The sequence below is a fragment of the Mastigoproctus giganteus genome, chromosome 7, assembly GCF_048544385.1.
Source record: "Mastigoproctus giganteus isolate SK-2022 chromosome 7, ASM4854438v1, whole genome shotgun sequence".
Lineage (NCBI taxonomy): Eukaryota > Metazoa > Arthropoda > Arachnida > Uropygi > Thelyphonidae > Mastigoproctus > Mastigoproctus giganteus.
The window spans coordinates 30,841,497-30,854,036 of NC_143581.1; the positions used below are offsets into that span (position 1 = coordinate 30,841,497).

General features: G+C 39.1%; 1 protein-coding gene across 2 annotated transcripts in view; it reads right to left on the reverse strand.

Annotated features, from left to right (window-relative positions):
* Positions 1 to 465: 465 nt before the first annotated feature.
* LOC150082784 (protein tiptop-like) overlaps positions 466 to 12,540 on the reverse strand; it is a 346,346-nt gene continuing 334,271 nt past the window's right edge. For both annotated transcript variants that reach the window (XM_090377599.1, XM_090377600.1), the window contains exon 2: positions 466 to 5,317. In XM_090377599.1, the coding sequence (XP_090233725.1) occupies positions 2,076 to 5,317 (3,242 nt within the window). In that variant the 3' untranslated portion in view covers positions 466 to 2,075. The remainder of the gene's footprint in view (positions 5,318 to 12,540) is intronic.

The following is a 12,540-nucleotide window of genomic DNA, read 5'->3' on the forward strand; positions in this document are numbered from 1 at the left end:
AATAAAAGTACTCTTACTCGCCATACGAGGAAATGACACTTTCTCTTGTACGCATCCATTTAGGCTTTACTTTCCGAACAAGAGAAGTTCTCTTTTTAATATATTTGCAACTTTTTTTAATGCATTCTTTTTTCGTGTTTATTGTAAAATTAGTTCCTTAAGTGTGATCGCATGAAGAAAGTGATAACACAAACACAAGTCGAGAGGAAACAACCTCTTTAATAGATCTTGGTATGAAAGTCGATGATAGAGCTCATTAGTAATAAATAATAACAATATAAAGATGTACATTTGATAACGATGAATGACAGTATTTACAAGTGATCAAAACGATGAAAATTGGAAGCACTCCTCAGAAATATCAGCACACCAAAGACGCAAAAAATTACAATAAGTACATTGTCAGAAGTGGGCAAATTTTTCTTCCTAAACAGTTTCATTTATTAGCGATTGATACTTCCTGGTGTTGATTTCCTCCCTTGCGTCCAACAGCATCGAACACAGTTCTGATTTAAATTCAATCTGCAGACAAACTATACAAATCATTTATTGTATGCAAATCACTTCAGAGGGGGGGGTTGGAGAAAGGGGGAAATTGGGGGATATGAGCAGAGTATCTTGCAAGTTGACTCTTTTACTTAAAGCACAAAGTAGAAATGTCCTGGTATGTATTCTTTACAGGTATTTGAATTAAGTTCAGTACATATATACAAGTCTCTCTTTAACAATGGAAGAACTGGTTTAACAGTTCGGCAAAAGTAGTTCGTGAATAGAGTGAAAAAAGAAGTGAATATACAAGAAACCGAACGTTCCTTTTCTGTGCAGGTGTGGTGCTTTTATTCTGTCCATCTTTCACCGTCGAGATAACCCCTTTGTTTTTGTCTTTACAAGAAAGATGCAACAAGATTAAGATTCCGATACTTTTAAAAGATTTTTTTCCACTACTGCCCTCTTTAAACATTATTTCTCGCAAACAACTTCACTGAGATGACATATAGATCTGTAGATATATAAGTGATGGCTAAGAAGTCTACGTCGTATATAGCTAGAGAAGCACCCAGTTAAATTAGGCAATGCAGTTTTTTTTTTCTTTATCTGATAGATGTTTATGGTCTCTGCCATCATGATACGACTAGAGAGATGGCAAAAGAATCCTATACCTGGCCACCGACAGAATAAAGGGAGAGAAGAAGAAAAAAAGAAAAAAAAGCAGGTACAGCTCATTGCTTTCCGAACACACTGGTTGTGTGACAGTAGCTGATACTTAGCTTACTTGCTGCGCGAGACGTGTGTAATGACCCGAGAGCCACATGGGCTGAAGCGACTCCCGTTTTTACAACTTTGTCAGAAGTAAGGTCGGATATATGGAGGGAGGAGGGAAGGGTGGGATTGGGGGATAAGCGCAGGCAATTTGCGTCATCAGGAGAAACACCCTATTGTCCCAAAGAGCGAGCTATGTGGTCACTAAAAAAGACAACGGTTATTGATATTCGTCTTCGGATAGAATCCTTTCTGACTGAAGGCTATTTTGGGAGAGAACTCCTGCAAAGAAAAATTAGGTGCGGTGGAGTGATGAAACTCGTCTCGCTTTCTCCAAAGCAAGTACTGCATTCTAAGCAAATGGAATTACATGGTATTCAGCATTGCAACGTTTAAAATCGGCTTCGATTGGCCATCTTATAAATCACATCTAGAGTCAACAGACAGGCAGTTTAGGTCCCTAAAATAATTTAGACAAGTGGATGTTGTAGGAGAGGAAAGTGAAATGAATCGATCTAAATTTACTAGGAAGGTTACAAATAGCAACTATGGGAAGTAATAAACTTTCAGGGGCAACCCATCGATCCGGTCTTCTTCTTTCGGTGTCTTCACTGATACTTAGCCACCTTAAGGAAACTTTTGTGCGTGACGTAGGCATTTGTTGTTTGTTTATTGCAATAACGCAACAGAACGTGCTCCGAAACAATTAACGTGCAAGCTTCACAGAATTAAAAACACCACGTTTGGTCGACCGTAATTAACAAAACAAAAAAAAAGGATAATGTCCAATGCCATCTAGGTCCAGCCACTAGACATCAGACATACTTACTAGACAACTGTTTAGCGAGTTCTGTGTATTTAAGAAATTTAGAATGTGGACTTTCTTCCACTGACGTATTTGGGGATTCTTTCGATACTGGCACTGGAGACTCGTTAGAAGTCTTATTTCCTCCTGAACCACTAGATTTCCAAGAAGCGGCGTCGGCAACACTGCCATCCTTAACGAAGTGCATTTTACTGAGATGATGGCGGTAAGCACCCTTAGAGATAAAATGGGTTTCGCAGAAGGCACACTTCATAAGAGAGTCTGAGGTGGTGGCTTCATTACAAGCCCAACTGAACGCCAATATGGATCCTGGAGTGGCGGGTAAGTTGGGACGAGAGAGATGAGCATCTGTCTTATCCAGTAATTTCTGAAGTTCCTTTAAGGGGTGGTCCCCAGCTGAGTCCTTCGATTTTTTCACTTCCGCGTTGCGTGCGGGTACTGGGGACCCCTCGGGAGAGCTTTCCCGAATGTCATTTGTTAACTCTGATGATTTGATGTGCATGGAGATTGGAGATCGGTGTTTATTGCTGGAATCATCCACGTCTGTTGCATCACAAACATCCCCTTCTACTTCTTCTTTGATCACACTGGGGGTTAGGGCAAGTTCGTTCTCACCTTTGTTCGTCTTATTCTTAGAAGGTGATAGTCGATCACCTTCCTCAGCACCACGTCCACTACAATCGATAGGATGGCTGTCGTCCGGACACTCCTGCTTAACTGTCGTTCCCATGGTAACACCTGACATCAAAATGCCCGAATCACCTGCGGTCAAACTTCGTTCGTTATTATCGTCGTGTCCACGGTGGTCTTCTGCTAATGGCGGAGGTGGTGGTGGCGGTGGGGGTGAATCCGACGTTCTCTGAGGCGAGGAAAAAACACCGGTGGTAGAGGGCTCCTTGGAGAAGACTGAGCGTTCTTCAGAAGGTGACTCTGGCTGAAAATGGACAGGAGAACACGACTGGGAGGCGCTAGTTGGGGTCGATACTCGGTTGATATCTTTACCGAAAGAGAGGCGATCGTCATAATGATGTCGTTCAGACGTCGATGAAGACCGACTTCGGCTTTCAGAACCCGAGAATTCCCCCGATTCTTTGTAATCGTGAGGCCTTATGACAACATTTCCTAGAGGCGAACCCGATTTACTGACCATGTCCACACCACTTCTTATGACACCGAATGTGTTAGGGGAGCTGGAAGGGTGCCAAGGAGGATATACCTCTTCATCGATTCCTAACCTCTGCAGAATTCCTGTAGATGGGCCTGCCCCTCTCCTACCCTTGCTTTCGAAGCTCTTTTCTATGAGTCGTTCAATAGCATTGAGTACGGAAGTGCTGACAGTATTTTCGGCCCCGTCTGCACCTTCTTCTGGTTCCACTGGACACCCAGAAGCCTTAGAGTCGTCCTGGTCGAGATCTTTTGACGATGATGGGGACCTCCTGTTTCGCTGCACAGCAGACACGTTGCCACTCGATGACGGATCGGGAGTTTTGATTCGATAGTTGTCATTCACGCCACTAGAGGGAGGTTTCTGAGAATGTTGCGACTTGGAACCCTGGCTACAACTTTTAATGTGTTGCACAAAGTCTTTTGCATCCACTTTCTCAGTGCACTCTTCGCACGAAATTTTCCCATCAACCACCTCACTCTTTGTTGCGTTCAGCACCTCATGATGACCTGGTGGGCCCTGTTTGCACAGCTCCATCCTTTCCAGTTCCAGCAGCTTGCGAACAGGTAGTGACTTCTTTCTTCTTTCTCTAGTTTGTCGCCTTCGTCCACTTCCCTCCGTGATTGACCTGAGAATGTGTTCTTTGTAATGGGAGTTTTTGACCATGTGGTAACTCAGCTCCTTCAGACTTCCGAATGCCTGATCGCACACCTTACAAGTGAGTACAGCATTTACCTGAGACTGGGCCGCGAGCTTGTCTTCGGGAGTTCTCCAGGAGATTATCTGTTCCTGGCTGATAATATTAGTATAATGCTGGGTCACCCGCATATGTGTCGTCATGTCGGCCAAAGACTTGAAAGACTGGCCACACCACATACATTTCAATATCTGGCGAGTTTGTTCCGCACCTTTCCCAAGCCACACATCCTGACCTCGGACGAGCTTCCGAGGGAGGGTAACGTTCTCTTTGATGACAGCACTTGCACTTCCCGATGACGTCGAGCATTTTGGAGATGGCAGAGAAGATGGTGGCTGATGAGATGAGGAAGATGGAGAGGTTGTAGGAGCGGAGCTTTGCATGCCTGCCATTCCACATCGGGGTGATTGTTTCATGTGAACTGTCATCTCGGCAAGACTTCGGAACGACTCCTTGCACCATACACACGTGAAGACATCTTTGGTCTGTTCGCCACTTCGGTTCATCCACTGACTCTGCCATGGATTGTGGCGGCTGCCAGAACGAAATGTTTCGCTTTTGGATGAACTCTTCCTCATCTCCCCTTTCTCGAGGGGGGTGAGCACAGATGGGGTAAGCGGGGGACTGGCTGTCTTTCCATGTAATAACGAATATACCCCTGACCTTGTTAATAGGGGTTGTTTTGGGTGCTTATCATGACGATCTTTGACTTTTCCGTTCCATACTGGAACCTCAGATAGCGATTTACTTCCGGGTTGGGGATGATGTCGAGGGGAACAATAACCCCAAGGACTACTAGGCTGAGGAATTAAAGTGTCCGTCTTGGCCATCTTCTGCTGTCGAGGACACTCAATAACAACCTCCTTCCGCCGCCTTGGTACGGAAAGGTCAAGAGGACTGTCTTGTGGATCTGCAGGCAGCCCGTTCTGATCAGCGACACCATCTTCGTGACACACCTCTTGAATCTTTTCTTCCACGCACTTCTTTAAGCTGAAGTCTAATGGTCCATCCTCTTCAATGCCAGCCACTACACCGGATGCAGTCATCCTAACATCATCTGTGTCCTCCTCCTCTTCATCGTCACAGTCTACGGGTGCACTTCCCGTTATGTACGACGAGGTGGTAGATATGTCCATGGGGTGAGGAGCACAGTCGGTACCATCAACGTAGTCCATAGGTTCCGCGAAAGTTGTGTCTTCGTGCGGGGGAGCAAAGTTCACAGACCGATTCGGATCTGGAGTACAACTGCGAGAAGACGACCTGCTGGAAGCACTACCTTCTACGGGGGTGACACCATCGCCACTCACTAAACTGTCAAGGGTGGATCGGCCGTCGATGTCTTGGACTTTACTTTGGTCACCATCCTCCCCTACAGGTAACAAATAAATAAAAAAAAAAACACTTTAAAATTATATACAATATAGTTAATATGAAATGAATATAATCTATCTTACACAATTGTAATTTAAGATTCATTCACAAAATTTAAGCAAATAAAATAACACTTAAAACGTGATTTGAGTTAATTAAACTGATGCTGATCAGTATTTTTGCAATTTAATCCGCCATGAAAAAGTTAACTGGTTTGTGTGGCTTCAAAAGGCTGCAACTCTTACTTTTAGCAAAGTGATTTTTTGTTACTATTAAAAAATATTCATAATTTGATCTGTTACCCAAGTGTTCTTTCTTGCCACTCCTCCAAACCTTCCAAGACCCACTGGTTGAGAAGTCCCCCCCCCCCTCCCAATGGCCGTGTGAAAACACACATCTTGGAATATTTCGAAAATTTTATGGTTTATAGCGAATCAAATTTGGCTTATACAAACATGAAATTTTATCTACGAGCAAACCAGTGTAAAATACACACAGGACATCTTTCTGGTGAAGTTACTTAAACAGGGGTCGTTAGCTCAGGAGAACAAAACCGGGTACCAGGTAGAAAGGGGGAATTTATTTGGTGACCCTGATGAAATAGTTGCACCACTTTCAAACACATTATTCAACTAATATTTATTCAGCAAATACTACAGGATATAAACGGAGTGGACAGACACTGAGTAATGTGTATTTTCATAAGCGTGGAAGCTGGCCGTTCACAGCGCCATCTATTAAACCTTTACAATAATAAAAAGAAGACTCAGTTTTAAGGGGGAAAAATTGTGGTGCGCACAGCCCATAATCTATGATGTGACCAGTAAAAGAAAAAAAAATTTAGGGATGGGGAAGGTAAGTATGAGAATGCTATGAGGTTGGTTTTGTATATACGTTTAGAATAGCAATACTGAAAGTTTCATGCATCATTTAACATTACGCATGCGCCAGTTTCAAATGAAGACAGGGCAAAAAAAAAAAAAAGAGAAAACCTGTCACACATAGCAGCAAAAATAGGAGACGTTGATGGAAGAACACTCTAATTGAGTTCAGGTAGAAATAACGCTGCCAGGTGTGATATGTACAGTATATATATAAAAAAACAAAACTTGTTTATCGCAGATGCTTCCTTATTGTGCTGCGCCAAGCCGGATCATTATCTCGTGTACGTGTGTGTGTAGGCACGAACAGCAGTTAATGATGAACGACTACCCACCTCTATAGCTTCAGCAAAGAGCTGCGGAAATTTGAACCGTTTCAAAGATGATAATTCAACTTAATTTTGCATTTATAGTTTGTAACTTTGTTACTTGAAAAACGCAAATTGGAAAGTAAAGGCAATGATGAAATTGCTGTCTTGCCCTCTAAGCCAATATTCGCATATAGAGAATGAGGTGCAATGTGGTAATGACCCCCTGGAGGGTCTTTAGTTTCTAATTATCTCTACTATGTTACGGTTCCATGTTTTTTTTCTCTCCTGTAAGTTTCTAATCTCGATACGATGAAAAGATCTTTTTGGTCAAAGCGAACACACAATAACTGCTATTGATTCTAAACTGTTATACAATATTAAAATAAACTAACCACTTGGCATTTATTACTTAACAAGTCAGCCAATAGTTGACAACCTGTAGTTAAAAAAAAAAAACGTTATACATTTAGTAATAAAAACATTATGCTTATAATTGCTTATCATATAGCATAGCGAATTTTGACTCAATTATATCAGTGAATGATAAAAACATGCATCATAGCTAGTTAGGTGCACGCTACGTAAAATAAACACCATTTTAATAATATTGACGTTTAAATATGATTACACGTCTTTCTCAGACGGAAATCCTCATTTAGAAAATATGTTCACGTTAGATGTAGCATTTGGTTAAGAAACTGCACTGTTCAAACAACACAATGCGTAACACTTGTAACTTCGTTTCTCTTAATTTGATGTAACGACCCATCTTTTGCTACTCACCTTCAGGGGTGAGTAGCAAAATATGCAGTAAAATAACAAGTCGTGCACAAACATCCCTAAACTTTTCTAAAGAAGTTTGTGAGAATCACAGACTATTATTAATTTAATGAAATTACACTTTATTAAAGAAGACCAGCAATACAGAGCAAAAGCATAACGTTTCGTGCCACAGATCCCACTTATAGCATAATTTCCCCCGGGCCCGCTTGCAGGAAGAATATCCCCTTGGAAGCAAAATCTTAATAATAAAGAAGCCTTACAGAAAGGCGAACGTGTTTGTACTGGGACTGATAAATTCATAACTGGGTACTGTGTTCCCCATACATATTTTGTTAAGAATCGATGAGAATTAAAACTTTCAATCGCTCCTATCTGCCGAAAATCTTAAATTTGTTTTGTATACTTAAATGAGGTTAAAGTTAAATTATCTGCTTTTGTCATGGTTTGTCCCCTTTCTATTACTTCTGTCTGTTGTATACACTTCCACCACGATATATACTATTTCATTTATACCGTTACAGAACTGGAAGGACGTATCCTCGTCTTTATCAAGTGTATAAAACATAAAAAAAAATGTTGCATTCCATATATTTTAAGAATTTAGAACAGCCACTGCGAAGATAGAGAGCCATTGAATCTACAGGTGGTAAACAGTCTCCCACACGTGAAAAAGAGTGAAATGGAGATGCCCAGGAATGTAATGCAGAAGTGTGAACAACCATTCTGCAGTCATCATCCTCATACTAACAAAGAATAAGGGAAGCGACAAAGTATTTAAAAACATGTTATCATGATGAAAACGCACCGTTGAAGCCACTAGATTTACACCGTACCAGTTGCTGTGGCAACAGTTTTGTTAATCTGCGGCTCCAAGAATTGTACAGTGAATACCCTTTTAACCGAACTGTCCAACTAAATCTTTCTGACAATCAACTCCTAATATTATAATTGGGACACTTGCTTACAGATTATATATAAAGTTTAAGAAATCTGATGATAGTGTCTTGATCAAACACCCTTTTTCAGAAATTTATTTAGGGTGGTACAGTTACATAAGGTTGTTATTTTACAGTTAATTAGTGTTAAATTACCGCGATCGTTAATTAGTTGACTCGCAAGAATTAAATCTGTCGTACAGGCTTTTATCAGTTTTTTTAAGCACTTTGAACACTGTTCTATCAGAGTCATACAGAATTTATAGAAGCCTAGATTCTGTTGTTGTCATGCCTTTGTCCTTCCTGTTTGTTTCTTCATTAAATTTGGAGTGCGGTGCATATTTCATCCGCAGTGAGAGTTCTGTAGGTCTTGTCATGGCCGTACCTGTTCTGGTCAATTTTTAAGTCTCTCAAAAGTTTCAGGGTGTTGGCAGGAACTAGTCGTCTTCAATGTTATGGAGAGCACTACGTAAACCACGGGGATAGTTAATTTTACCTCCAGGACGTGGTCAGACCACAAGGCTCTCAATTTGAGGGCTACCTAAACTACCAGGTCAGAAGTTAAGCAAGAATGACCTCTTGCGCAACTGCTGGCAGAATAGGATCCTAACAATCCTATTCACCCACCGGAGCACCCAGTATTCTAGACTCCCAGAATACAGGTTTTCCAGTGCGTAAATAGGATTAACCACCAGCGTATTAAGTCAGTGATCTTATTGTAATTCTAATTATTAGAAATAATAAATACTTGACTGGATATTTTTTACTTAATTGCAAAGAGGGGTCACTTAATTTTTCTAGCCGGTGGGAGGCTGAGACGGAATAAAGACGACTGTGCTTTCAGTGTAAGTGAATTGCTCACAACGGAGTTGATGCATTGTTATATCCAATATTGCAAGATTCAGTGGGCGGATATTATTTTAAATAAGTTTTATAAATACTTAATGAAGATGAAGTATCAAAAAAAAAAGTCGCTTGCAGTTTTGGTGTAGAAGAGATTAGTATCTGTAGCTGGTTTATCTTTTTCAGTTGTATACAGTGTATTTCTAATTGAAAGTTTATTACTTTAATGCTTAATGCATAAAGGGTAATTATGATTTTGTATTGTATGCATTTTTATTTTTGCTTTTTAAAGTCGAAAATATAACTCCAGATTAATAGGCTTTGAATTAATTACCTAAGTTGTCCATCCCATTTATTCTAGTTAAGCTGGAGTCCACCTTGAAATCTTTAAAACACCGGATATTACGCTGATTTCAAACTACTTGCAGTTATTAAAAATGGTGCGTTCTTGATTGTTAAGAAACCATGTCCGCTAAATAAGAGCGGGTACTTTTTTTCTTGTTAAAATGAGAATAAAGTAAATAATAAAATTTTTTAAAAAATATAAACCTTCAGAATATTAAATTTGCTCTTAACTATTCAAAAATTCTGTTTGTAACTTGCAGTTCTGTCGCAACGGCCGACAGAGATCATTAAGAAGTGCAATGTCCTGCCAACGCCTTTCAGCTTTAGCAACAATTTCTATAGAACAAGCTCGTGCAAGGAGGCTTGTCACAAAGAAAATGATTGAATGCTTTGCTAGAGCGATGGCTGGAGCGCGATTATTTTAACAATATGCCTGTAATTGATCTAAAGTGCAAAACATACACTCATTCACATTTTAGTATCCTAAATATTTTTTTCCATCTGTTTTTCTCTCGTAATTCACCTTGTATGGAAGGGGGGGACACCCTTTTATTTACATCTCGGGTTCATCCGTTTCTTTTTAAGCTTCGGTCGCAGATTACCTGTAGGACATCGGTGAGACATTTCACAGGCCTATAACGTCTTTACGCTCTTCTTGAACGTTGCATGTTTTACGATGTAGTTCATTTTGAACCAAATGGGAAAAGTATACCTGCTCCTACGATGAACCATAATAAATAAACTGAAAACTTTGTATCTCACTAAACTTGCGAGTGTTAAGAAGGTCGAAGAACGTGGTGGATGTTGGCTCATCTACGAAGGGATTGCCTAAAGCGGAAGATTGAGAAACAGCCGATAAACGAAAGGATTGGTTTGTTGGCTTGATATGGAGCGATGATTAAGCCAGGAAAACTGTTTTTATAAATAAGTACAACACAATCAAAAAGCATAGGTTTCGGTTGTCTCTTCCTATGACCTTTTCATTTTAAATCGAAATATCCATGGGGAGGTTCAAGACGGGAGGGGAAGGAGAGTAAACTGACACGATATGGAAAAATAAGAAAATATAATGGGAGTAATTAATACTTTGTCATAGTTTAAACTTTACAAATATGAAAGACGTAACAGTGTGTTTAGTTAAATGGATACGAAGCACATTATGAACACGATGCGCGACATAATACGAAACATGCCAAAAATATACATAACTATCAGGAGCAATAACAAGTTCAGAAAATTACAACCCTTTTTACGTTCAATTTCAGCCTCCAGTATTGGAAAAGAATAATAGAATAAGCGGTAGTAACAGTTTATACCCTCTAGTCATCGTGGGGATTGTAGTTTAAAATTAAGATTTTTCACATTAGTTAAGTTCTGATGTTTTTTTTTTTTTTTTTTTTTTTAAATGGTTCAGATGGTGATATACAGTATTTATGTGGTTTCCTTGGGTTTAAGGTGTTTTTAAATCCCTTTGTGGAAAATATCCTCGTGTCTCAACCAAGATAAAAAAAAAAAAAAATTGCCAAAATGTGTTGTTTTCCTCTATATCCCCTGATACAGAGGAAAATAACAACAAATATTTGTTAAGTAGGTGGCGTGCTAGAAAATATCCTTGGGGGGGGGTAAATATTTCACATATATTTCGTCTACGTGTGTTATTGTGAGTCACACATGTGGTGTTGTAATGCGCATTACAACAACAGTACCTAGCTAATAGAATCATTTTATTTTGCCCAGTTTAATGTATAGTACAAATGTATAGTTTGTATGTTGTGTCGTCATTTACATTCTTGCGTTGATCGACTGCTTCTCTTTTTTCTTATTTCGTAGATGAATGACAAAACACGCACGTACAATATAATTATATAGTATAACTGGTTAAAAGCCACGATTTCGATAGAATCCAATTATTTTTCATTTTTCAGTAAATTTAGTATTCTAATTGGCAATGAAAATCATGGATACTAGCTACAGGTGCCATTAAGCAGTGCCAAGGGTTCTCCATCACTGCCATAGATAAACTTCCAAAGACTTCCAAACTTCTCTCAAGATCTATAATTTAATTTCAAAATTATTGACTAATCAACTAGGAAAATACGAATTAATTACTCCATCCTTACCAGCCCAATTACTATTCAGAGTACATCAGTTTGACAATCCAATCTCTTAAAGGAAAGGAAACCATATAGTGTCACCGATCAGAACCAGACAAAAGCAATATACAAAATTAACTTTTATAACAAATTCTATAACTTCTACCAAAAATACACTCCATGACCACTAGAGTGCTTAAGTTATACTTTCTCCTATTCTATTTTCTACTCTTATTTTGCCTTCCAAAATAAGAATCCTAAACTTAATTCTAAGTTTCTGAACTCGGTACAGATCTTCCAAGCCATGTATATCATTATTATATATATATATTTTTGCTAATCTGGTTTTTTCCCCTCTGGTTTGAATTACACTTAAGTATTTGTAAACTGTGTTCATAATTGTGCAATTGTGCAAATTTAGCAGTTTTGTAATAAAATTTCCATACACCATTTCTTTTCGGGTTAGTCATGCGAATTATACGCAAGCAATTCGAGAAACTTTCATAATTGAAATCTTTACAGTGGAGATCAGAGAAAATACACACCAGATCATCAGTGTTATTAGTTAAAAATAAATCAGTTGCTTAGCATAGCAGTTCTAAGGTTATAGGCGTTATTCATTATAACTGTAGTTACAGTCACAACCTTTAAGATAAAATTTCTGAATATTTCACTACAGTAAAATGAAGACAGCAGCGTAAAATATGCAGCCAGAGGATATGGAATATTTGCTCAGGACCAAACAGTCAACCTGTAGACTGACATCAATATTTAATAGAAAGCACAAGGATAAATTCCAACAATATTGAAATATAAAATTAGAATGGTTTGTTTACGATTAAAAAAAGCCAATTTTTACAACTCCCCCCCTCTACTCCTAAAAACATGCCCTGTGTGATTGAATATTTTCAGAGCCGTGGACAATTTAATATCAAAAATGGCACTACTTAGAATGGGAGAAAGTTATGCTGTGTACTTATTTACGTCCTCACAAGTTGCAGATATTTAATGTGCTGTTCGTAATACCATA